The sequence below is a fragment of the Camelus dromedarius genome, chromosome 10 (assembly GCF_036321535.1).
Source record: "Camelus dromedarius isolate mCamDro1 chromosome 10, mCamDro1.pat, whole genome shotgun sequence".
NCBI lineage: Eukaryota > Metazoa > Chordata > Mammalia > Artiodactyla > Camelidae > Camelus > Camelus dromedarius.
Genome location: NC_087445.1, coordinates 46,123,170 through 46,148,116, shown reverse-complemented (window position 1 = coordinate 46,148,116; position 24,947 = coordinate 46,123,170). Strand labels below are relative to the sequence as shown.

Here is a 24,947-nt window from a genome sequence, read left to right as displayed (position 1 = left end):
CAAGCAGCCTACTTCTGTGCCTCCAATCTTTCCCCAGAAGTCCTCCCCAATCTACTTGCCTACACCTCTGTTAGAGATGGATGACATTTCTTACTGATAAATGCACTTGTGGCCCATTCCTCAGTGTTCTGCGTTTGTTGGTTAATCTCTCTCCCACCTGGAACATACTCCTTTCTCCCACAGCCTGCACTTACAGACCCAAGTCCAGTGTCACTCTACCCAGGAGCCCTCTCTCACCACCTTGATCCTCACTATGCTTTCTTTCCTCTGAAATGGGATGTTTGTGACCTGAGCCTCACAAATGAATATAGGATTCCATTTGTTTTGGATGGTTGGTTCTTGTTTTGTGTGAATTCGTCTTATTTTGGAAACTGGATTGTCTTGAGAACAGAAAGGCAACATGACTCAAATGTCTTTGTACTCTTGACATTGCCTGGGTTAAGACTGAGCATAGATTGAGGGTCACCATGCCAGATGACTGGAAGACTGGATGCTGTAGGAAGGACCAAGGATTTTGAGCTTAAGGATTTTTGGCTGTGAGACCACTGTCACCAGGGAAAGACTTTTCTCAAGGAAATTCAGAAATCTTAGAGTGTTAGAGAAAGGTGACAATATCCACAGAGGTCAGGCAGGTAACATAAATGTGTAAATAAATGGGCAGAGTATAGGAGCCCTGGTGATAAATTAGAAAACAACTGGCTTGCTTAAACTTTTTTAAAAAATCCAAGTTAATAAAAACAATAAAACAAGCAAATTAAAAAAACTTCCTTTTTTCCAAACAGCAAACATCCAGAGTAGATGAGTAGATGTAACCACAATCAGCAACTACTTTATGACCTTAAGTTAGAAGTGCCCACTAACCCATCTCTGCAGGTACTCATCTCCATGAGCAGACAGAATTGTGTAACATGGTAAAAACAGCTCTAGAAAACCACCTCTTAAAAGAGCTCCATACAAAAGTCTCATTAGTGTGTCTTGGTGGAAGGCAGTGTTTATAATCTCTTTTCACCCATCTGCAAGCTTAAGGTCACATGGTCTGTGAGGCATTCCTTCCTGACTCCCATAGTGTCATTTAAAGATGCTACCACCTTAGACTCCTTAAAAAACTAAAAATAGACTTACCATATGATCCAACAGTGCCACTCCTGGGCTTATATCCAGAGGGAACTCTAACTCAAAAAGATGCATGTACCCCAGTGTTCACGCAGCACTATTCACAATAGCCAAGACATAGAAATAACCTAAATGTCCATTAACAGATGATTGGATAAAGGAGTTGTGGTATATTTATACAATGGAATACTACTCAGCCATAAAAAGGAATAAAACAATGCCATTTGCAGCAATATGAACTGGAGATCAAAATTCTAAGTGAAGTTAGAAAGAAAAGTACTATATCACTTATGTGTGGAATCTAAAAAAAAACACACAAATGAACTTATTTACAGAACAGAAACAAACTCACAGACACAGAAAACAAAATTATGGTTACCAGAGGGGAAGGGGAGGAAGGGATAAATTGGGAGTTCAAGATTTTCAGATAGTAACTACTATATATAAAACTGATTAACAATAAGCTTATACTGTATAGCACAGGGAACTATAGTCAATATCTTATAGTAACCTATAATGAAAAAGAATATGAAAAGGAATATATGTATGTGTATGTATGACTGAAACACTATGCTATACACCAGAAATGATGCAACATTGTGAACTGACTACAATAAAAAAAAAAGATGATACCACCTTGGCCTTTCCATGCCACATCAGCCACGGCCCCCTTTATGCACCTCTGATTTCCCATCACCCATTGCCTGTAATATTGAAGCACTCCATTCTCAAGCCATAACCAGACTCTGCCATCCCTAAACTTGTGTGTGCTTCTCGAATATATATTCCAGGTGGGGGAGTTGATAGAAGTTCCTCTGTCCCAGCCATTCTTCCTAAAAAGGTACCCTGTGTCCCTAAACACTCAGTTTTCTGGGGATGAGTGAGTAGAGATAGCTGTTGTGAAGAGCCAAGCCATCAGGCTGGTGGAGGGTGTGGAGAGTGAAGACAAAGTGGGAGCACAGACACTCCCTGTTAGTGGCACCTTCAGTCTTTACAGACAACCAGACATCCTCATCTACAGACTGGATCACCACATGAGTTTCCCTAGACAGATGGAGGTCTTTGACACCCCCTCTTATGGAACAGGAGGGCTTTGTGATGCAGTCTGCTGGCCTGGTTCCGTCATCTGTGAGGCGGAGACAACAAGCATTGGGAGTCATTAGGCACCAGAACCTTGAATGCCTACATAGAGGGATGGTTGGTCTCCTTGTGCTAATAAGGTTTAGACCATGCTGAGTCCAACTTTTGTTCTGTGGGATTTGGAATATCCCTTATATACCTATGGCTCCATCTTCATTATTATCCTAATTATCTGGCTAGTGAAAAAGAATTACCATGGATTAACGTTGGAACCTAAAAGGAGCTGCTGTCAGGTAGGGAAATACTATGACCACGACTCAACTAATTAAGCCTCAGTGTCTCTACTTTTATCCTTCCCCTCCCCTTCTCTCTCTCTCTCTCTCTCTAAATATATGTGTATATGTATATATATATATTTTTTTCTTTTTTTAAACCACCCATTAGTTACTCTTACATGGTATTTCTCTTCTCAGAGCCTAGAATAAGTTCTTACTGGATCATCTTTGCAGTGTATTCTAATTGAAAAATCAAGAACATCTCTTTCTGGCTTGGGTTGAGACCTAGATCACTGGATCTCAGACCTTCCATCATGTGATATTTTTCTGGTTTGTGATCCATTAAGGCATTTGTAAGAAGAACTCCTTTGGTTATTAGAACTACCCACCTTTTATTCTGTTTTACTCTTTCTCTTGTTTCATAAGCTTAATGTGGAACTTCTCTTAGGAAATAAATGGGAGGTATAGAAAGTTAGGAAAGTGAAAACAAAAATACAGATAAATATAAAGGAATGGGGAAATTTATATTAGCCTTGTCTCATTTTGGACATGAAAAAAAAATGTTGTCCCAGCTTGATATTCTAACTCTTTTATCTTTAAGCGTCACCGGAAAGTCAGACAAAGGGCTAAAGATGCAGCATCAAAAGGTAAAGTCCCAGGCTGTGCTCTGACTTCCCTCCACAGTGGGCCAGGTTCCCATGGACCCTGAAGTTCCTTTATGACCCCTGGTGCCAGGAGCCAGGTGCTCTAACCACTGGAGGCTCCAATTCCCCAAGTTGACAAATTCTCCCAGAAGATGTGTTTGGGTGGGAAATCAGAACCTGGGAATATTCCAAAATTCTTCACCTTACCCCTGGGAGTGAAGAATGAGGAAGTAGGGGAGAAGTCCTTAACTGTGTCATTTACTAGTTGTCTGACCCTGTTGAAGTCACTTTATCTCTCAGTCTTGCTACCATGAGATGGGCATCTGATGATCCTGCCTCACTCGCAGTGTGGTTGTGAAGGTCAAATGAGATCAGGCCCAGGAGAGCACATCATGCCTGGCTAAGCTGTACACAGGCGTGCCTTAGAGCACTACGGTGGGGTTTGCAATCTTCTCTCCTTCAAAGGCCTTGAGCTTCCTGTAGGATGTGCCTGAATCCTCTCCCGTTCCATGTAACACTGTCTCCTGGTCTCTCAGCAAGGAGACTTTCCTGGAAAGAAGCTGAGAAGCTGTGGGAGCTGCTCTCTGTCATGAGAAGGTGATCTCTTGCTCTTTTCAGTCTCCTATGTTCGGGCCTGGCCTGTGCTGATTTGTCTCCTTGGCCTGGGGCAGGTCTGGGGAGAAGGATAATGGCTGCGAGGTGAGCCTGGAGCACTGGTTGAGAGGGTGGCCAGAGGGGAAGTTGGGGTTAGATGGCTCAGGAGAGAGGAGTCTTCCATTTCTTATCTGAGCTAGGCTCACAGTGGTCCTAGAAGTCAAGATTTGACTAGTGCAGGATATAACTACATGGGTTTGCACTCAACCACAAGACAAGTTATCCAGTCAGAAGAATGGATAATGAAGTGCATAAATAAGTCATCATTTTCATATTCTCTTTACAACTCTACCCTTTCAAGGGCAGACCCCTGGACCCTGCTGACATTACCTCCTCTGGTTCTGTCTTCAGGGAGGCCAGTTCCTGGGACAGTCCTCAGGCAGGAGCTTGTCATATCATCCCCTTCTTAAGATCTCTAGAGAATGGGCATGGGCTCCCAAGAGACACTGTGCACACTCTGTAATCCCCAGAACACAGAGTTCCCACAAGGATCTCCTTTTCCACAGTTTGGGAAAACTGAATACCAGGCTGTGGCCTTCTTAGCACCTAGCAAGACTGACTCCAGGTTCTCCCTGGTGATGTTCCTGGTGCTGCCCCCTCAGATAACCATTGGCTTTTCCATCTGCCTGGTTGCCTTCTCCTAGTTCAGCTTCTCAGCACAGGACAGAGAACTTACTCACCTCCCAGGCTCTCAAGGCCCTGTGTTCCCATTAGTTGTCTGAGACCTTGCCCAGCAAGCCCCAGGCCCTCAGCCTGGTGCATCATAACTTGCTGATGGCGTTTCCCAGGGAAGAAAAGGTGATGAGTAAACACCCAGGAGGTGCAGCCCCAGGGCTTACAGGACTAGGGGAAGTGGGCAGGGCCAGTCTCCAGGCCACACACTTGCAGAGAGGCAGATGTCACTCCATCAGTAACAAATGGTTGCCCTGTTTCCCTTCCCAGCCAGGGCTGGCTTCCTCAGGAGGGGAGTGTGCGGCAGCTCCTGTGTGCAGATCCCTACTGCCAAACCTGCAATGCCATGGCTCTGGAGATTCAGCAGTTGGTGGTGGGTGAGAACACCTTGGTCTCTCCCACTTCAACCCGGCCATCGCAGGGCTCTTCTTGTCTAGAGATTTTGTCCACATCTAATGTGTCTTTTGAGCAGAGTCTGGAGCATCGTTCCCCACACTTCGAAGGCCTTTCACTTCCATCTGCAACCCTCACAGTGTCACAGAAATCCTTAACCCAGTCAGCTGCCCAGTCAGCTGGTGTGGTCAGCATCCATGATTACTCGGCTGAACACCTCAAGCTAAGGCAGGGTTTTCAAGGGCCAGAGGTACCCAGGGGCCCAGAGACTATGTTTTCATCAAGGATTGAGGAACCTGTGGTTTCCGTGAACCTGCAGGAGATGATGCAGAACAACCCCAGCCTTGTCTGTGGAAACCAAGGCCAACAGCCTATGAATTCTCAGGTCTCTCTGCTGACCCTGAACCAAGAAATCACTACCCTGACACATCCTATGGCCTTGCAAATGGTAACTGTCCTTGCTGCCCACCTGCCATTCCTCAATCCTGAAGTCCTGAGGCTTCTTGAGGTACATGTTAAAAAATGGATGCATTTCCAGAGGTGGGGGCTCCCCAGACGTGTGGAAGAGTCCCTGAGGCAGTTTATGCCAAATCCGCCATTATCTTACCAACCTGTACATAATCAACCAGTTTCTCAGTTCTCTGTTGAGACGTTTGGAAACATTTCATACCAGAACTGGGGTTCATGTATGGCAGGCCAACCTACTCAGGCCTTCTGGGTTTCTGAATGGTCCATTATAGACCCAGAACAAAGACACTACTACCAGCAAGCCCCGAACCATATGGCTCTAGCCTTGTCCTCTCCAGCCCTTAAAGAATTAAGTGGCCTCTATCTAATGCCTGGGAAACAGTCTAATGATTCAGTGGCCCATGTGCAGCAGGAATACAGCCAGCTATTCTGTGGCCTCCCTTCACTGCACAGCGAGTCCTTGGTTAACACCTTCTTGGGTTCTCAAGGCCTCTCCATGAATGAGAGCATGTCCAAACCCCCTTTGAATGATCCTTTTCTCTTCAAGGATCTCTCCTTCCTCCCTCTGCTGCCTAAAAATCCACCCCAATCAGCTCCGCCCTCTACTCTGACTTCCCAAAATTGGATTGCTCCATCTGACCACCAGAAAGCTCAGATCAATGTCCCGTTCCTGACTCTGGACGAGTGTGAGGCCTTGGAGTGGCACCTGCTGCAGAGGCAGCTCCAGCTTCAGTGGGGCTCGCCAGGTGGTTTCCAGAGAGATCAGCATGCCCAGAGCCCCGTGCAGTATAAGACCTGTGACAATGCCCAGCCTTCTGAGACTGTGAAGACTTCTTGGCCAGGGCAGCCCGTCTCAGTCTTCACAAGGAAACTACTCTTCCCACAGCATGCCAGGAGGCTGCTGGATTTCCACCTCCAGAGGCAGTTGATTCACCATCGCTGGGGCCTGCCCCAGAAGATCCAGCAGTCCATCCAGTTGCTCCTGTCCCCCGCTGACCAGCAGACTATGTCCTGGAGCAGCACAGCACTAGACAGTGTGAATATCCCCCAACTTACAGCTCTAGAGGCCACTGGGGCTGAAGATCCATTCTCACCCCCTGTGGACCCAGTGTCAGTCCCTAGGCCACACATGTTTGACCAGGCCAAGGCAATACTGCAGAGCCACATCGACTCCAAATGTGGGCAGATTCACCAGTGCAATGTCCCTGCCTATGTATGTAACTCTTGGGAGTGCATAATTCCTGGGGGCCTGGAAGTGGCTCCCTTCACCTGCATCCCAGAAAGCAAGCCCCTGGAACTGCCAGCTGCCGCTGACCCGGACCTACAACAGAAAGTTATGCCCTTGATGCCAGCAGCCCTTGATCAGCAGCAACAGGCCTCACCTGTTGTCATTGAACATTCTAAGCTGCCCCGAAAGCTGTCCGAGGGAGCCATTGAGAAACTGGAGACAACTTTACGGCACAAGTATCTGGCCTTCTTGTCAGGGCTGCCCACTCTTTATTATGTGGCTCTCTCCAGGGCCATGGCCCCAGCAATCACTTGCCAAGCTATGATCACAGAGACGGTGCCTGGGCCTGTCCAATTCCCAACAGAACCTCTAACTGAGATGACCTCACCTGAAGAGCAGAGTCTAAGTCCTAGGCCAGGCTTTCAAGATGCCAATGAGGCTTGTGCAGACATTGCAGATGAATTCCAGGCTGACATGCAGGTGGAAGGAATAATCGAGATAGTGCCACCAGAAAGCCAGACAGAGCCTGCGAGGACCTACTTATTCAGGGAACCTGTCTTGGCCAAACTAAATTTCCATCTGAGAAAGAAGATCCTCGAGATACAACTGGGAATTCCCTTAAAGGCAAGGGAGTCCAGGGAACAAATGGTAGCAATCCCGGAGAACATATGCACACAGGAGTCTCCTGGGAGTCTGAACCACCAAGGAGAAGCACTGCTCCAGGAACTCCCAATCCCACCAGATACACCATGTGCCCCAGATCCAGAATGGCTCCGCTTCAAAGAACAGCTGGCCACTGAGTTGAAGGCAGTGCATCAGAAACAGAAGCAACTCGGTTCCAGTACAGTACCCCATGGTTCTGTCCACTGGGCCTCCAAAATCTCCCAACCCAGTGGGAACATGACAGAGGCCCAGGTGCTTTGTGTTCAGCTGGAGGCCAGTGTGAACAACCCCAGCCTGGAGGAGCCCTGTAGCCCCAAGCCCCAAAGCCCTGACAAGAGCAAGGACTCAGCCCAAGTACCCACACTGGCAGAAAAGAAAGAGAAGCCAAGCAAACCCAAATCGGCCGGGGACCATGGAGAAGGGGATGCCGGGCTTGCGTTCTCCTCCACAAGAGAAAAAAGCCGCTCTGCTGAAGCCCAGAGACCAGAAGGGGTGCTTCTGAACAGGACACCCCGCAGCCCCTGGCAACGGAGACATCGCTTTCACCTTGGTGCTCCCTGTCAACACAGTCCCCAGCATCGCCCCCAGCCTAAACTCCCAGAACTATCTCCTGGAGTCCCCCGGGGGAAAGACTCTGAGAAGAATGACCTGAAAGACAGCCAAGCCAAGGGCAAAGTCATCCGCAAGCCAGCAAGGGTTCCTGAGAATGCCCAGCCCGTGGTGACCCACAGGTCACGGGGCCAGCCTTTCCTGGGCCAACTCACTCCAGGGAAGCCATTGCAAGGACAAACTTTACAAGGTTGGGTTTTGCAGGGGCAGGTGATGCCAGGCCCTACTCACAAGAGGCCCAGCCTTCCAGAATCTGGCCTGAGAAATAAGATGAAATCTTTTCTGCACTGTTTTAACCCCAAGACAAAAGGCAAAGGGCATAAAGAATCCATGTCCTCCACATCTGAGAAAGTGGCCAACATGAGAAAAGAAAATGTAGAAAAGAGCCTGGCTCCAGGCAAAAGTCCCAAGGGACGAACTAAGACAGAGAAGATGAGAGGAGACCCCAAGGCACAATTCTCCCCTGCTGATAAGCAGGTGGGCCTGGCCTTCTTGGATGTTCCCCATTCCCCAGACAGTAAGCTCCGGCACCGCTCCCATTCCCATCAGCCCCACTCAGCCTCAGTCCTGGGCACTCCTCGCCACTGCCCTCGACACTGTCCTCGAGTGGCTTGTGTCACCCAACCAGGGAACCCACCCTAACTCTCAACTCTCAGCTCGTAGGGAAGCACTGGTCTGTTCAAGAAGACCCAGTGCAATCAAGACTTTGTAGTCTTCCCAATGTTGGCATCCCTTGTGGAGGATGCTATGGCCATTTTCATTACTGTACAGGTGGGCAGAGCGCCACCCAAAATACACTCTATATCTCTCAGCAGAGAGTTGTCTGTCTTCTTCTCTTCATTGTGATGTGTTCAGGGAAGGCATAAGGGAGGCATAAATGTCCTTCCAATCTAGGGAAGAAGCTTTAACCCACACTTAAGCTGGGTCAGCATTCCACACAACACACACGCACACACACACACACTCACTCACTCACTCACTCACTCACTCACTGAACTGTGAATAAAGGGACTTGAGCAGAGAAGGAAGGCCCTTGTCTAAGGTGCACTGAAGGTAAAAGTTAGGCTTGAATTCTGTTATGATGTCCTTGGGCCCAGGGGAGCAATGTGGACGTGAGGATAGTACTGCCAAGAAGGAGTGGCCAGGAATCCCACAGGCAAAATTCACTGGTGACATCTATATATGCCCACAATTTGGAGGGGAGGTTTTTAGGGGAGTGCCAACCTTGAGAAGGTGCTTTGTGTCTATCAACAGCATATAGCTAATATGACAAATGTCAAAGCAAATGATGGAATCTCCTCTCTCAGCTCTCTGTTGGCTATTGGTTAGATCTTTCTGGACAACTCACCTGGGAGGCTGCTGTAGCTTTTTTGCCTATATGCCACCTCCACTGCCCATCAGCTGCTGCATGGAGTGAATGACACCTAGAATGAAGATCAAAGTAGACAGTAGACATGGAGAGGAGCTGGTCCCCCACACCCAAGGGTAGGCAGGGAGAGAAGCAGGGAGGGAGAGCATGTAGATGGGGGTCTGAGTACCAGGGATAAAAGCTGATGTGTCCCTGAAGAGGGCATGATAAGAGAAAAGGCTGGTTTGTTATGTACTCAAAAGAATCTTGAGCCAGGAAGCCGCACAATACCCAAGTGCTTTCAGGGAGTGGAGGTGAATAAACTGAGTTTCAATCTGTTACCTATACTGTGATGAGGAGTGGTGACTTGAGCCTCCTTTTGTCCAAAGGCAATGCAAATTAATTCAAAATTCCTGAACACTCACCCTCCACCCCACAAAACTGTTTCCTAATGTCATGGATTGGTATAACTATAAATCCATGGTTTTGCTCAGCCCAAACATGAAGTTAGGCACTGTGTTCTAATCTTGATATATCTCAACTTTGCCCCCCGCTTTTATGTTTACTGCCTCTGCTTGTTAGGTTACTCATCCATTCTTTGCCTGACAATACAATAGTGTCTCATATTCCAGGGCTTAGCATAGTGGCTGGTACATAATAATACCTTAATAGCACTGAATCCAAATTCTGGGCTGGGGAGGCAGACAAATCATTACATTAGTATGATGAGTGCTGTGGAATAGGGAATCCTGTCATGGGATTACTGAAGCACTCAGCTGATGAGGACCCCAGAAAGATTACAATGAAAATAACTTTGATTCTGCCATACACTTTAAACTTACACAGTACTGTATGTCAATTATATCTCAAAACTAGAAGAAAAAAAGAAACTTTAAAAAACCCCTTACATTTAATTAAAATATTTGCTTACTTACTATAGAAAACACAATAAAGACACAGGATTTGTACAATGGAGCTCATGATTTCATGGGACAGTCTCACATGCCCAAATTGGTCTACTCAACATATATACTTGAATGTCCAATATTCACCTCAAACTATAGAACAGTGAAATCCTGATTCCCTGCACCCAACTGTCATCTAATTACACTTAAAAACATTGCTCCAATCACATTATTCACATCATTAGTTAATGGAAACTCCATCTTTCCAGTTTAGGACAAAAAATTTGGTGTCATCCTTGACACTTTTTCCCTAACTGTCCACATCCAATACATCCTGTTGTCTCTGCCTTCTGAAATGAATTCAGAACATGACCACTTCTCTAGCACTCTGCTGCTGTGATTACTGCAGTGGCATCATAACTAATCTCCCAGCTTCTGCTTGAGACTCTACTTCCAACAGTCTATTCTCAGCAGAAGCTGGATGGACCTCAGGGAAGGTCCTAGCTGTAGATGATTAGACAGAAAGATATATAGATCAGATGATGGTGATGAAGAAGGAGGAGGAGGAGAAAGAAATAGAAAGAAAAAAGGAAGAAAGAAAGGAAGGAAGAAAGAAAATTAGAAAGATATATAGATTAGATGATGGTGAAGAAGGAGAAGAAAGAAAAAGAAACACAGACAAGAGAAGGAAAACGAAAAAAGGAAGAAGGGAAGAAAGAAAATGTAAAACCATGAGACTGGATAAGATCACTAAGGCAGTGATTATAAATGACCAGGTTCTGGGACATCCCAACATTAAGAAATTGGAGGGGAAAGTAGGAACCAAGAAGCAAAGACTGAGAAGTAGTAGCCAGTGAGACAGGAAAATCAGGAGAGTGTGGCATACTGGAAGCCAAGAGGGAAAAGTATTTCAAGGAGAAAGTGACCAACTGCAAAAAAGTTGCCGATCAGCCAAGTAAGGTGAGGACTCACAGTTAAATTAGATTAACAACAAAAAGATCATTCATGGCCTTGAGAGGAATAGACCCAGGTGAGAGACAGAGGTAAAGGTATGACTGGAGTGGGTTTGAGAGAGAGAGAGGAGGAGCAATCGGTGATAGCAAGTATATTCAACTGCTTTAGAAAGTTTTGTTCCACAGAGATGCAGAATATGAGGAAATAGCATCAGGAGAGTTTTTTAAAGGTAGATACAGCATGTTGGATGTCAATGGAAAAGATCCCGTTAAGAGGGATAAACTGATGTTACAGGAGAGAAAGGGAGAACTCTAGAACAATGCCATGGTTCAAAGTAACAAGAGTGAGTCCCTGGGTTGAGGGGTTGGCCTTGGCTAAAAGCACAGACACTTCACTGGTGGTGAGAAGAGAGGTGACAATAATGAGGAGGGGCTGTGTGTATCATGAGAAGAACGGTTTCCCTACAATTAAGAGAGCAGGGCAGATACCTAAGGGGGTGAATGAATAACAGGGAAGGACTGTGGCTGGGAGAGGGGCTGACACTGAGAGCCAAAGCCAGAGAGGAAGAATTCTGGAAGTTACCATGGGAAGGTTTTTTTAATTAGGGCCTAAGAAGTCAGTAGCAGCATGTGAGCCCAGGTGGGCAGAAAAAATATTTGAAGTTGGTGATCACAAGGGTGAAGCAGGTGTTCTTGGAATATCGGGGGCAGGGATGGCAGAGAAAGCTCTAGATGAATGGAGTATGAAGAGGATGGGGCTTAAGACTGAGAAAAGGGGCAGGTATGGCACCCTGGTGTTCAGCCAGGGACTAGGGAGTTTTAGGGGTGGGAGGACAGAGCTGGGAAGCAGAAAGACAGAGGCTGCCCTGAGTGGATGGGAGGGACCTCCGTTCTGGACACCTCATTTCTCCCAGAAGGTGGCACTTCTGCATTCCCACCTTCTGACCTACCACAGAGGAGCTGAGAGCTGCAGTAAGGGCAGGAAGTGCTGTGGCTTCTTCATGATGTGGTGTGGGGGCCTGTGGGATGCCCCCGCCTCCCTGTTTCCTGAGGAAACCCAGGATGACTCCACTTACCATCAAACCAGGAGGTTGGGGCAGGAATCTCTTCCTCTGATAGGAACCAGCACTTAGCACAAAGTGTCCACTGCTAGCAGGATGCAGAGAAGCCCAGGTGAGAGGAAGCATGAATGTGTCCCTCCTCTGAATGTTGATTCTGTGCCTAAGGGGTGGGGGCCCAGCCCTTGTTGTTGTCTCCAGGGCGAGGAGGCATGAGGCCTAGGTGTGCTGAGCCACCCCCTCCAGGTGTTTTCCTAAAGCATCCCCAAAGGTCATAGGAGGTCTTGGAGCAGGCACATCTTCCCTGTCTGGTGGGAGCTGGGCCGAAAGCCACAGAGCAAGATGAGAAGGAGGTCCAGAATGAAGGGAATTGACTCAGAAGGGTCACAGCAGCGTCAGGTGGGAAGCCGAGGTTAATGTGTGCACATCCTGGCTTAAGTGGAGCAGGTCCTTCCCATGGCACCCCACAGGCTACCTGCCCTAGAAAAGCATAAATTCATAGTGCTGACCAAGCTTTGTGATAAAGGGCTGGAGGCAGAGAGATGAGCTGGAACCAAGGCCTTCAGGATTCTCAGTTCTCAGCAAAGTCAAGAGCTGAGAGCAGGCAGGGTCAGAGCCTATGACTCATGCATGATGTTGTAGTGGGGTGAAGCCTTGCTCATCTCATCCTATAACCCTAGCACAAGCCCCACCTTCCAGCCCCCCCTAAGAGATAAAATCAGAAAACTCTCATGGCAGGGCGCAAAATCAAGTAATTACTTCTCCAGAATTGGTGTTAGATGCTAGGAACATTTCAGTGCTTACTTGAGAACTTTGGAGTTCGCCTTTGCCCTCTGAGATACCATATTTCATGGTGAATGGCTTTGACCTTGTAAGCCCTCCTCTTGGTCTCTGCAGAGAGCATTTCAGAATTCTATAGAAAGAATTCCAGGCAACTGACGACCTGCAGTGGAGAAGAATGGCTTCTCCACAAAATCACTTCTCCCGTTAAACACTAAGGTCCTAGTGAATAGGGAGTGTGGCTGCTTTGTTTTTGTACCTCCTCACTGCAGCCCATGCAGGGAGGGCAGCAAACAGGATGGGCACAGGAATAAACCCCATGGAGATGCTGCTTCCTGTACCATGTGAGAGAATCACAAGGATAATCTGTCATTTTCATAAGCCAAATCCTCTTAAATTTTATAAATACTTATGACACAGATATGTACAGATTTTTACACAGAATATCATGGGCTTGATTTTCATCAGCATTTCTAGTCTTAATTTCTAGGATTGAAATCTATTTACTCAAAAAGAAAACAATTAAAAATAACAGATTATCCTTATGATTCTAACTTAAAGTGTATGATTGAATAAATGTTATATTTATATAAGTTAGGGTTTACATCCTCACCACTCTGAGGCTGGATTTTTCTCCTGCATGTAAATACGGTAAGAAAATGATTGATTAGTGTAACTCAATTACTCACCAGTAAACAGGTGAATGCTTAATTTCTGGTGCTGTTTCCTTTTGTGCACCAGCTATCTCATTTTCCCTGGAGGTGCTGTGTGCTTTCACACCTGTGTGTGTTTCTTCAGGCTTTTCCGGAAGTAAGCATGTATGGCTGTCACTTCCACCCATTGCTTGTTTAGGTCCTCTGCCCATTTTTGGATTGGGTTGTTTGTATTTTTGTTATTAAGTTGTATGAGCTGTTTATCTATTCTGGAGATTAAGCCTTTGTCAGTCGCATCATTTGCAAATATTTTCTCCCATTCTGTAGGTTGTCGTTTTGTTTTGCTTATGGTTTCCTTTGCCGTGCAAAAGCTTATAAGTTTAATTAGGTCCCATTTGTTTATTTTTGCTCTTATTTCTATTGCCTGGGTAAACTGCGCTAGGAGGACACTGCTAAGATTTATGTCAGAGGATGTTTTGCCTATGTTTTCTTCAAGGAGATTTATTGTGTCTTGTCTTATAATTAAGTCCCAAAGCCCTGTTTTTAGATATTTACATAAATAACATTTCCAGTACAAAGTCTCTTAGTTCTATGTTAAAAAAATTATGTATAGTTGAAAAATTCCTTACATATAGAATGATACTTGTAATATACAATTTAAAAGATAATTGTAAAGTATAGACTAATTGGAAATCACTCATGTGTTTAGCAACTATCTTAAGAAGTAGCATATCATCTATTGTATATAAACTCTCTGCACATCACTTTGCCTCTGTAATTGAGACCATCATTGGCCTGACCTTTGTGAGAATAATCATCTTGTTGTTTTTTTTTTTTGAGGATATCATCATTGGATTCAATTTATTTAATAAATAGTCATCCAGTACATCATTCTGTTTTCATTTATAGTTTTACCACATATATATACATTCTTAAAAATAGCTTAATTTTGACTCTTTAAAAATTATTATCATTGGAATCATTCTGTTTATGTTATTTTGTGATTTGCTGCTTTTGTTTAATATTGTTTGTGAGATGCACTGATGTTAAAGCATATGATTATGGTGCATTCAATTTTAATTAATATATACTGTCTTATTGCATTGATATACCACATTTTTTGCATTTATCAGGTCTATTGTTGATGGACATTTACGTTTTCCAATTTTGGCTTATTGCAAATAATGCTTCTATGAAAACTTGGAAGTTAATGTTATTTGAGGAGGAAAAATTTGAGTGTATTCAAGTTTGAAGTGCTTTGGGATATATATATGGAGATGTTGAGTAGGTATAAGGATATAGGACTCTAGAGCTCAGAGCAGGAGCTGCCTGGAGATGTAAGGTGGAGAATCTAGGCCATGGCTGACATCCAGAGAGATTACAGTGTGAGGGGAGAAGAGGGTCTTGCCTTTAGCCTTGAGGAGCTACAATAGTCAATGATCAGAAGAGAATGAGAGGGAAAGAGATATGAGGAAAACCAGAAGAAGGTCGGATTATTTTTTTAATAAATGAAAAGAATAAAACATTTTAAGAAATAGGCAGTGGTTAACAGTGTCCAGTGCTAGCTGAAGTATATAAAATCTGTGTTTGTTGGATTTAGCTACTAACACTCAGTGACCTTCATGAGAATTGTTTGGGGGAGTGACAGAGTGTAAAACCACATTGGCATGAAATGATGAATGAATGGGAAATAAAATGGAGATAGAAAATAGAAAATTTGTCTAGAAGGGCAGGAAAGAAAGATAAAGTGATGACTGGATAAGAACGTGAGGTCAAAGGAACTTTTTGGTTTTTCATTGATGAGACTCGAACATATTCATATTCTGGTGAGAAGAATCCACTTGAGACAGAATGGTTGGATATATAAGATGGAAAAAGTATAGATGACAGCATAAGGTTCTGGAAAAGGCTGGAGATGATGGGATCCAAAGATTAGAAATTGGCTTTTGAAAGGAAGAGAAATGCTCAACCAATGTAAGAGTGGAGAAAGATGAAAAAATATGTGGAACGATATGGTAGTGGAGAGTTGAGCATAAGGTAGGAGGCAAGGTCATTGGCTATGAGGAAGAGGAAGCTGAAGCTATAAGGACATGTTTAGAGAAGAGAGGCATAGGTTTGAAAGCCATTTCAGAGAGTGTAGTGTGTTGGCCAGACAAATGTAACAAGTTGTTGATCGTTTGTTTAAAATTAAGTATATTGTGTGCCTTGCTCCAGTGCAAGGCCAGAGATCATGGATGGCAATTTATGTGGATTCTGAATATGACAGACAAGTGAGACAGGACTTTGGGACACTGGCTAGATTATCAGTGAAATGGTAGATCATGAAATTTAAGCAATGAGAGAATAAAGTGAGTCTTTTGTGTACATACAGATACTTACATGATATTCTGTAGTCAACAGTGATTCCCCAAAAGGTCTTGCTGCTATCAGGTGTTAGGTACTATATCCATCATAACTGTGCTAAACACATTTCATACGTAAATAAACATGGGACATCTGGCCCTTGGGGAAAAAAGAGAATAAAATGAAGAAATTAGAAGGCGGATGGTAGGAGTGAAAGTAAAGAAGACAGGTATTTGAAGGTCCTGATGAGGTGGAAGATAGTCTCAGTGGGAGTAGGTAGAAAAGTAGTTATAACCTGAGAGGAAAAGAAGTTTAGGTCTAAATGAAGGATGCCCTAGTTAGTAGTTTAAGGGTACGACAAGGTCCAAGGCCATACTAATGGAGTGGGTGGCTGATGGTATGCAGAGAAGGTCATGAGTTATGAGGTCAAGAACCCAAGGTCAAGGTGTTAGGTGGGTCATGGAGTTGGCTGCTGATGTCACCCAGGATACTAGCAGGACTTAGGGTTAAGAGGAAGACAGTGATTGTATACTAAAGTCTTTCATGAAAGGTGGTGACTGAGGGACAAGGGAAATTGATGTCTAACTGCAAGGGTGGTAAATGACAGCTAGGAGGAAAGGGAGAGGCTGTCATGCATGATGTGAGGGAAGTGGTAATTGTTGGCAAGTGATGATGGGAAGCACAGAGGACAAAAACTCCCTGTCCTGACTTTGAGCTACACGACAGTGAGAAAATGAACAGTCTCCACTTGTGGGGGATGTGGGAAAGTATTTGTAGTGGGGTCTCCTTTAAGGCAAGGTAGAGGGATTAAGCAAAGAAACAAGTAAATTCGTAGAGAATTTGGTGTATGGAACAGTATATCCATAGAGCTCAGCTCAAGAGTTTAGATGGAGTAGGGCATGGGTGAGCTGTGCCAATGGCCTGGAAGTACCAAGCAGAAGGGATAAAGATGGAGGAGAGAGAATGGATGGCCAGAGATGTATTCTTTGGGTATTCCTGGTGAAAATGCAAGGTGAGTTTTCAGTTAATCTCTTTGAAAAGAGGGGGGAATGGGCAATGGACTTCTAAGAGAAGTCACATCTAGATGTCTAGGTATAGACATGACTTTGCTTAGAAGATGTTGGTCTGGAGGGCTGCTATTTCTGCAATCGCTTGGCCTTGAGGGCTCTTCTGTGCTGCAGCCCTGCAGACAGGGCTTTCAACCTTATAACCAAGATTCCTGGTTATGATTGGTTTCAGATTTTATATCCTACTATCATACTTGCATGTCCTATGTTGGCTGGGATCTGTAGAAATGCAGTCATGCACTTCCATAGTGTTTACAGCTTTTAGAACAATTTTCAAGATACTGTCAGTCAAGCACATGATCCCATAAAATGCCATACATTTTACTTTTATAAATATAGTTTTTCTCATGGTTTCTTCACAATTTAGAATGAGAAAAGAGAGTTTTATTGGGGGTTAATAATTTCTGTTAGACTAATTGGTTTATCAAGTGGAAATAAAAAACACATTGAGAGGAGTTAAAATTTGAAAAATAAGCTTGGGGAGTGAGAGGCAAAGTGTACCCCTTGTCAGTTTCAGTGACCCTGAGTGGGGGAGGTTGAAGGATCATGCTGTTCTTTAGCCTTGATGGTGGCTTCCCTCTATTCTTTGTTTTTTCACTTTTAACATGGTGTTCTCCAGTGCAGGAGTCTATTTCTCTCATTTAGCTTTGTGACTCTTCGAGATTGGGTGGAAGTGGCAGATATTCTGAACAGTTAGCTGGTAATGTGAAGCTCAGTTTGGCCTTGGAAGTAGCAAAAAGAGGTAGAAAGGGCATGAAATGTTGCAACTTAGCATATTACAGATGCTCAAGCTAAAGTAAACTACACAACAGCCCCTGAACCCCATTTTCCTCCCTGTTAACAATGAAAATTATGATACCCATTTACCTGGAACAAGATAGACATTGAATAAATGTGAGGCTTTCATTTCTTCCTTTTAGCCGAACTGTTGTTTACACTTGGCACCCAAGTGAGGGTTGAAAGTGTAGGAAGGATATAAAGAGGTCTTTTGTCCAAGGCAAATTAGCCTTGGTAGTGGGCAAGTCTTAAATAATGTGACTTGTTTTATTTTACATTTTCTGAATATCCTGATACTAGTTTGGGCACTTAAATGTTTTTAGAGAGCTGACAACATTTTAATCATTGTAACTATATTGAAGTACACAAAATTAAATGAGGGGTTTGACAGGTGATGCAGTCTATCAAGAATTTAATCATTTGGGAAATGCAGAATTTGGTCAGATGAAGCTAAGAGTTTTTCAGGACTTGTCATTGAGATTTCTTTTTATGGGAAGAAAAAGGAAGTATTTCTTTGTAGTTTGAAGGGACTGATACCACCAAGTATAGTCATGTAGATGCATCCTCTCTTCTTTCCTTTAGCAGACACACTGATTATCAAGTGCTCTGCATACAGCATTTTGATTAAAGGACCTTTTCTGTAGTTCATCTCCTTTCATCGCACAGACTGTTTCTTGCAATCTCTCAGAGGCTTTACAGATACCATGAAAAGAAGAGGGTTGCTTCTTCTAAAATTTCCTCTGTTGATTGTTTTATAGTTATGATGTTTCACAATTTTTTTTTTATTTAAAGGATTCTTATTTCTTCAAACAAGAATAATAAATTTGGGGAAAGTTTTATCTAGCAAAAAGTTCGTCACTTTATGGAAACTTTATGGAAATACTTATGTAAATCTAATACCTAGAATGTGCCTAAAGAAAAATCCATTGATACCGTTAAGATCAATATATTTTTCTTTTCTTTCTGTTGATAAGTGTTACAGGAATTGTCACACCAACACTTCTGAGTGCTGTGTCTGGAGGATTTTTTTTTTTTTTATCAACTTGGCACAGATAGAAATGTCATCTTGACCTTGTTTCTGAAGGATGTTTTAACCTCACTAATTAAGCAACCTCCATCACTATTCAGTGAAGCTCTCTTGAGAGTGAAGGGCCTTTGATTAGGGAAATTCCCTAATTGGATAGGCCCTCTCATCATAAAATAGTCATAACATGTTGATTCTAGTTTTACCATTAGGAATTCCATTGCTTAACACAAATGGATTATAACAAGAATTTGATTAACCTAAGTCAATTTTAACCTGGAGATATATGGAACCATTGAAGAAAGATCAAGTAACCTTAGCAATCCTGGAGTCTGTGGAAAGAGGATGGGCTTTTGAATCATGATAGCAAAAATAAATATTATACAATTGAGTTTGGGTTTTAATATAATACCAATCTTCCAATGATGGCTAATACTTCTTTTCTCTGTCTCTCAAATTACATTTTAAAATTTTTATTATGAAAATAATCATGAATACACAGAAGAACTATAATGAATTCCCATGTATATCACCCAGTGTCAATAATTACCAATTTTTTTTGGTCTCCTCCACCTTTTTGTTTGTTTGCTGGGATAATTTAAAGCAAGTCCCACATATATTATTTTATCCATAAACGTTTTAGAATTTACCTCTGTCAATCTATTTTTATGCTGTTAAAATACCTATACATGCTAAAACAGTGCTTTATAATTCTAGACTGCCTTATTTCATTAGTTTATCACAACAATATGATAGATATTATATCAGTATTGAGCAGATTGAAAAAAACAGAGGTTTTGAGTGGTTAAATGCACTCTCAGGGGCAGTGGGTTTCAAATCTGGGTCTTATAAATATTTAAATCAATTTTACACTCTGTAGCAGATAATGACCAGACCAAGTAAAAGGCTATTCCTTGGGTATTTGACCTCAACTGCTCTGGGCAGAGGTTCCGTTCTTTTGGTCTTGTGATACCTGTGGACCAACTAAAGAGTGTGAGCATAGCCAGAGGAAAGTGGCCATTCGAGATGTGTATTAAACATGTCTTTTTATTCTGATGTTTTGATATCTGGGGTTTCGCTGACCCTGGAGAAACTGCTGTTCCCAGAGCTCCAGTTCCTAGAGATAGTAAAGGACTCACTTGCAAGCGTGCCTTTTGTATGCAAACTGACCAATCCAATGCCCATATTCCCCAACCACCTCCTTTACCTGGGTCTTACGCTCCAGACCACTATCTGCCAGTCCTAATTACCCCAGGGCCAGGTACCTGACAACTAGGGATAGCCCCTATGCCCTAGAGCCCACCAAAATTACTCAATGCAGCCAATCCTAAACCTGCTTTTTCTCACCCGTTCCTTCCAATAGAAGCCACAATAAAAGCTCTTGCCCACATTTCCCCCTCATTATTTTGCCGCTGGACCCTGGTACTTCCCCTGTGGCCCAGTGTGGTATGGCATGCCTCCTCGTCTTGGGAACTGTGAGTGTAACAAACTCTCTTTTCAATGACAGTCATCTCCTGATGGCCATACCTGAATAGTAATAAAACCTACATTTTAAAACAAGATGGTAAAGGCTGAGTAAAATTTCTGGGGCTTAATACCAAGGCTTGCTGCTGGAAGATCTGACAAGCTTAGTTGGAAGCAGGTGACAGTTCTGGGTCAGGTAACTGGGTTGGAGATCAAACTCTAAAAGAATAGCAATAGGGGACAGGCAATGAGGTCAACAGCATGTAAAGACATCATAATTGAATGGTAATAGTCAATCATTCGGTTATTTTGCTGGCTTCCCAAGATGGGCTAAATGCCGCAGGCAATTACATATTTTTTTAGGTATGACTATCACCTAGGACTACAGGAAGGCAGTGTTCCCTCACACCCTGATGTGGGTGCCTCCCCAATGTTTCTTCCCTTAGGCCCCCATTCCTGCTGGTCCTGCATATCCCATCCAGTCTTGCAATAGTCTACAGTGAGGGGCTATATCTGAGACTCTCAGTACCTGACTCTACTTCAGGTGTTTCCTCTTCTGAGCCTCTTGTTTTCAAGCTAACTCTTAAATTTTCAGCTCAGTTTGCATCTCAGGTAGAATTGTAGATCAGACACCACAGACCCTTCTAAATCCAACACCTTCATTTTACATATGAGGAAACTAAGCTTCAGAGAGGTAAAAGACTTGTCCTGAGAACATAGGCTGCAAAATGGTGAAGGACTTTTGACAGTAAGGTACACATTATTTTACTTATGCTGATAATATTTGGTAAAATCTGACTTCTATTATCATATCTCACAATAACAAGTTTTAGAGGACTATAAGTTACTTGGCTGTAGCACAATCAATATAACAAATATTTATTTTGATAACTGGGAAATTAATTATTCCCTTATGAAAAAAGTTTTTATAATGGTTTATGTCATATTTCATGATAATCTTTACACTGTATAATATGCTGGGTTTTCCTAACTTTTGCCTACATACACACAAATATAGTCACAAACACCCATAAACACACAACATACAAATACTGAATACTCACTCTCTTATTGCCTTTGCAAAATTCCTTAACTCAAATTAACCTATCTAGATGGATGGGGCAATACATAACAATTCATGTGTTAAAACACTTCACAATAACTCATTCATTATAGTATGAACTGCTTTTGACATAATGTCCTAAATGTATGTTGTCAGTTTAAAGAGGTATTTTATTATTTTGTACTGGTTCTGGGAAATACGTGGTTAAAGCTTCATTATTCAGTAATGAATTCACTTATCCAAGATGTAATCATGGCTTCAGGATCCATGTGCCTGTGCCAACTACTGAAGTGACCTGGGCATGTTAAGGAAGATTCCTGAGGTCAGTGATTCTCAAACTAAAGAGGCATGAGAATCACCTGGGGGGAGGGGGGGCTTGTTAAATCCACAGATCGCTGGGCCCCACCTTCAGAGGTTATGGGGTGGGCCCCAGGTATTTGCATTTCTAACAAGTTACTGCTGGTCAGGAGCCACGTTTGGAGAGCTATTGCCTTAGACAATTACTCAACTGAAGGTTATACAAAAAGAGGGGCTGGTAGGAGTTTTCTGTTTCCTTCAGAAACAACTCATGGGCTTGCAGTCTTATACCAAGCAGACTTACTATCGTCCCTGTGCCCTTATTGTGACCTGAAAGGAGCAGGCTCCAAAAACACACGCAAGTAGTAACTAAAGTCAGACAAGTATGTGTGAAACATTAGAACAGAAACACTAATACCCACAAGCCTTAATGCTTTAAAACAATCCGTCAGGTTTTACATGTCTTGTAATTTGAGGGTGAGGGATGGTTCTATATTCTTGTGTATTATCAGTTTGTAAGAAATGTGCAAAATTTTTGATAAACCTCCACTGCCATTGAGCATGGCTATCCTGTAATTTCGGTGTCTCTAGCACAAACGAAAGTAGGCTGCTTCTACTGTAAACTGCCTTTGACCACATATGCTATTGCTGATTTTACTGTGTTGATACTGTTGATCCTCATTATTCATGAATTCCATATTTGAAAACTTTCCTACTTGTTGAAATTTATTTGTAACTTCAAAATCAATACTCGTGGTGCTTTCCTGGCCACTTGTGGGAACGTGCAGAGCAATGACAAATTTGAGTAGCCCACGTGCTCAGTCTCAGCAGAGATCCAGCAGGGTGTGGCTCTGCCTTCTTGTTTCAGCTCTCACACTGCAAAGACACGTTCTTTTCTTGGCCTATTAGTGTCGTGTTTTTCACATTTTTGTGCTCTTCATTAGTGATCTTACTGTTTAAAATGGCCCCCAAACATAGTACTGGAGTGCTGTGTAGTATTCCTGAGGGCAAGAAGGCTGCCCCGTGCCTGTTAGACAAAATATGTGTCAAAGTAGCTTTGTTCAGGCATTAATTACAGTGCTGTTGGCCATGAGTTCAATGTTGATGAATCAATAATATATATTAAATAAGGTGTCTTTAAATAAAAACACACATAAAATAAAGTTATGGATTGATCAGTTGACAAACGTGTTATGACCAGATGCACCCTGGAACCTAACCTTGTATTTCGCCTAGGAGCAGTGATTGAGTATTGGCTGATCTGTGTTTGCAGTAGTTTCATAGAACATAACTATTATGAACAAGGAGAAATAGCTGTCTTGGATTTGCTGAGGACACCATGCTTAGTGAATTTTGTTCATCTGTTGATTAAATTTACCAATTCATTTCATGTTATCAGTACTATCAGGGAGCACAGTATGGTATTTCACTGATTTTTCCCCCTTCCTTAGTCTCCACAAAATATGAATATTTGGCTGCCTTGCTCTTATCACAAGACATGTGGGCCCCCCGCCCTGCAATGTCCACACCTTTGGACCCTAAACATTGATTGGGAGCGCCCCAGGGTTTCTGAGCCCAGCTGGTCAGGAGCCTGGAGAACTTAGGAGAAGTAACTGTGCTTAATATTGCTGCCCTCAAAATGGTGAGATTTCTTGGACTCAGAATGATTTTCCATTGGTTTCCATGTTCCTATGTTTTCAGAACATAATACTAATAATGCTTTCGTCTATGTCTTTTCCCACATCATCATGAAGTAATGCTCTGAAATGTGCATTTTAGGGGGGAAAGAATCCTGTGTCATAGAAAGGGTTTGGACATTGGATTATTTCTTCTACTCAAAAGAAGAAATATTTGAAACTGTTTCCCCAAGGAAACATTGCTATTTAGTTATGAAATAGTTAATAGATCTAAAAGTCAACCTATTAGCTGGATTTTTTTACCACTTTTCTAACTGAGCGAATATTTACAATAATTTAGTAAAACTATTGAACAAGTAAGAGATAATGATGATAATAATAGTTATTATTTATTGAGCCCCTTCCATGTTCCAGGAACTGTGCGAGGCACTTGTTACACACCTTGTTTCATCAGCTTCCCATCTTCCCTGTGTGAGAAGTAGCACTGTCCCCAGTTTACAGATAGCGTCACTGAGGCTCTAAGAGTTGAAAGAGAAATAATACAGATCACAAAGCTAGTAAGCCTGGACCCTAGTTTGCTGGTTGTCCCCCACTGTATCCCACTTGGCTTCCATCTTTGTGGAAGGAGAAGGGAGTCTGACTTCTCCCTCAGATATGATTAGCCAAAAGGTAATATAACAATGGAAAAGGCTGATTTTCACAAACTGAATGTTGATTGCAAGTCTGTGAATTTGGAGTGGACAGTACTTCTGGCTGAGAATAGATTGTTGTCATGCCTTTTGATACTGGTTGATTGGAAGCCAGTGAAAGGGTGTTCTGACATAGCAATTGAATTAAAATTTTTATGTTCTCAGTTTTCTCTTTTACTAGATTCATCTTGGGCTCTGAAGTGTTCTTGCCTTGAACACTGCTCTGAATAAAGTAACGAGGGAACAATACTTTATTTCTTCTTCTTTTTAATCAAAATGTCATGTCCTTGAAAAGAATTCTCCCTTAAACATCAGCAGTCTGCTCTTAGCTTGCTTTATGGTGTATTTATATATGTTTGGGGAAGTCTTTCACAAACTCAAAATTTCTGGAAAGAAATAAATTCTCATTCTCAGTCTCTTTTCACTCAGAACAGCAAACTCACACAGCAACAATAGCTTAATCTTATTCAATTTCTAGACATTCACTTCTAATCCATGAAGAGCTCCTAAATTAGTATTATGTTTGCCGTGTTAGATGACTTGATATCCTAAATAAGATGAGGGATGCTGTACAAGGGCAGAGCCTATTGCTTAAATTATTTGAGTCTGGTTTAGTAAATGCTGTATTACTATTGTATTTCAGGTTCCTTAGTTAATCTAAACAGTATTGAATAAGCGCTTCCGTGACTCTCTGATTTATATATTCATATGGGGATTCTGTAGATTCTAGCACTAAAATAGACATGCAAGAGCATAGATTTGGAGCCCAGTCCCAGAAGGTCTTTGGGCCTCTAGGTGTTGGTCATGAGACAAAGCACAGTTCCTGGCATGTGATCAGTGCTCTGTAAATTTATGTTGACTTAATGACTGGGCTGAGACCAGGCTATGAAGGAAGGCTACATCACTGTAAATTATGTGTCAATTGAGATTTTGTGAACCAAATCTCATTTTGAATGCATAGTAAAAGTTTGTTATATTTAGGAACTTTGCCTAGAATTATCTGTAAAATGAAGAGCTACTTCCTACTCTGTAACTTTTATTGTTTTTAAAAAAATTATTGACTGTACATTTCATAACTGTGACTCATTTA

At 42.7% G+C, this 24,947-nt stretch overlaps 1 protein-coding gene and 1 long non-coding RNA gene across 3 annotated transcripts in view; both read left to right on the top strand.

The window, feature by feature from the left end:
* Window positions 1-24,947, top strand: part of LOC135322272 (uncharacterized) — a 119,303-nt gene that overhangs the window by 77,596 nt on the left and 16,760 nt on the right. The window lies entirely within an intron of this gene.
* Window positions 2,282-9,690, top strand: LOC105086718 (protein SPATA31F1). The gene is made up of 4 exons (XM_031449942.2): window positions 2,282-2,486; window positions 3,070-3,115; window positions 3,649-3,709; window positions 4,709-9,690. The coding sequence occupies exons 1-4, from the start codon at window positions 2,343-2,345 to the stop codon at window positions 8,439-8,441; spliced, it is 3,984 nt and encodes a 1,327-aa protein (XP_031305802.2). The 5' UTR covers window positions 2,282-2,342; the 3' UTR covers window positions 8,442-9,690.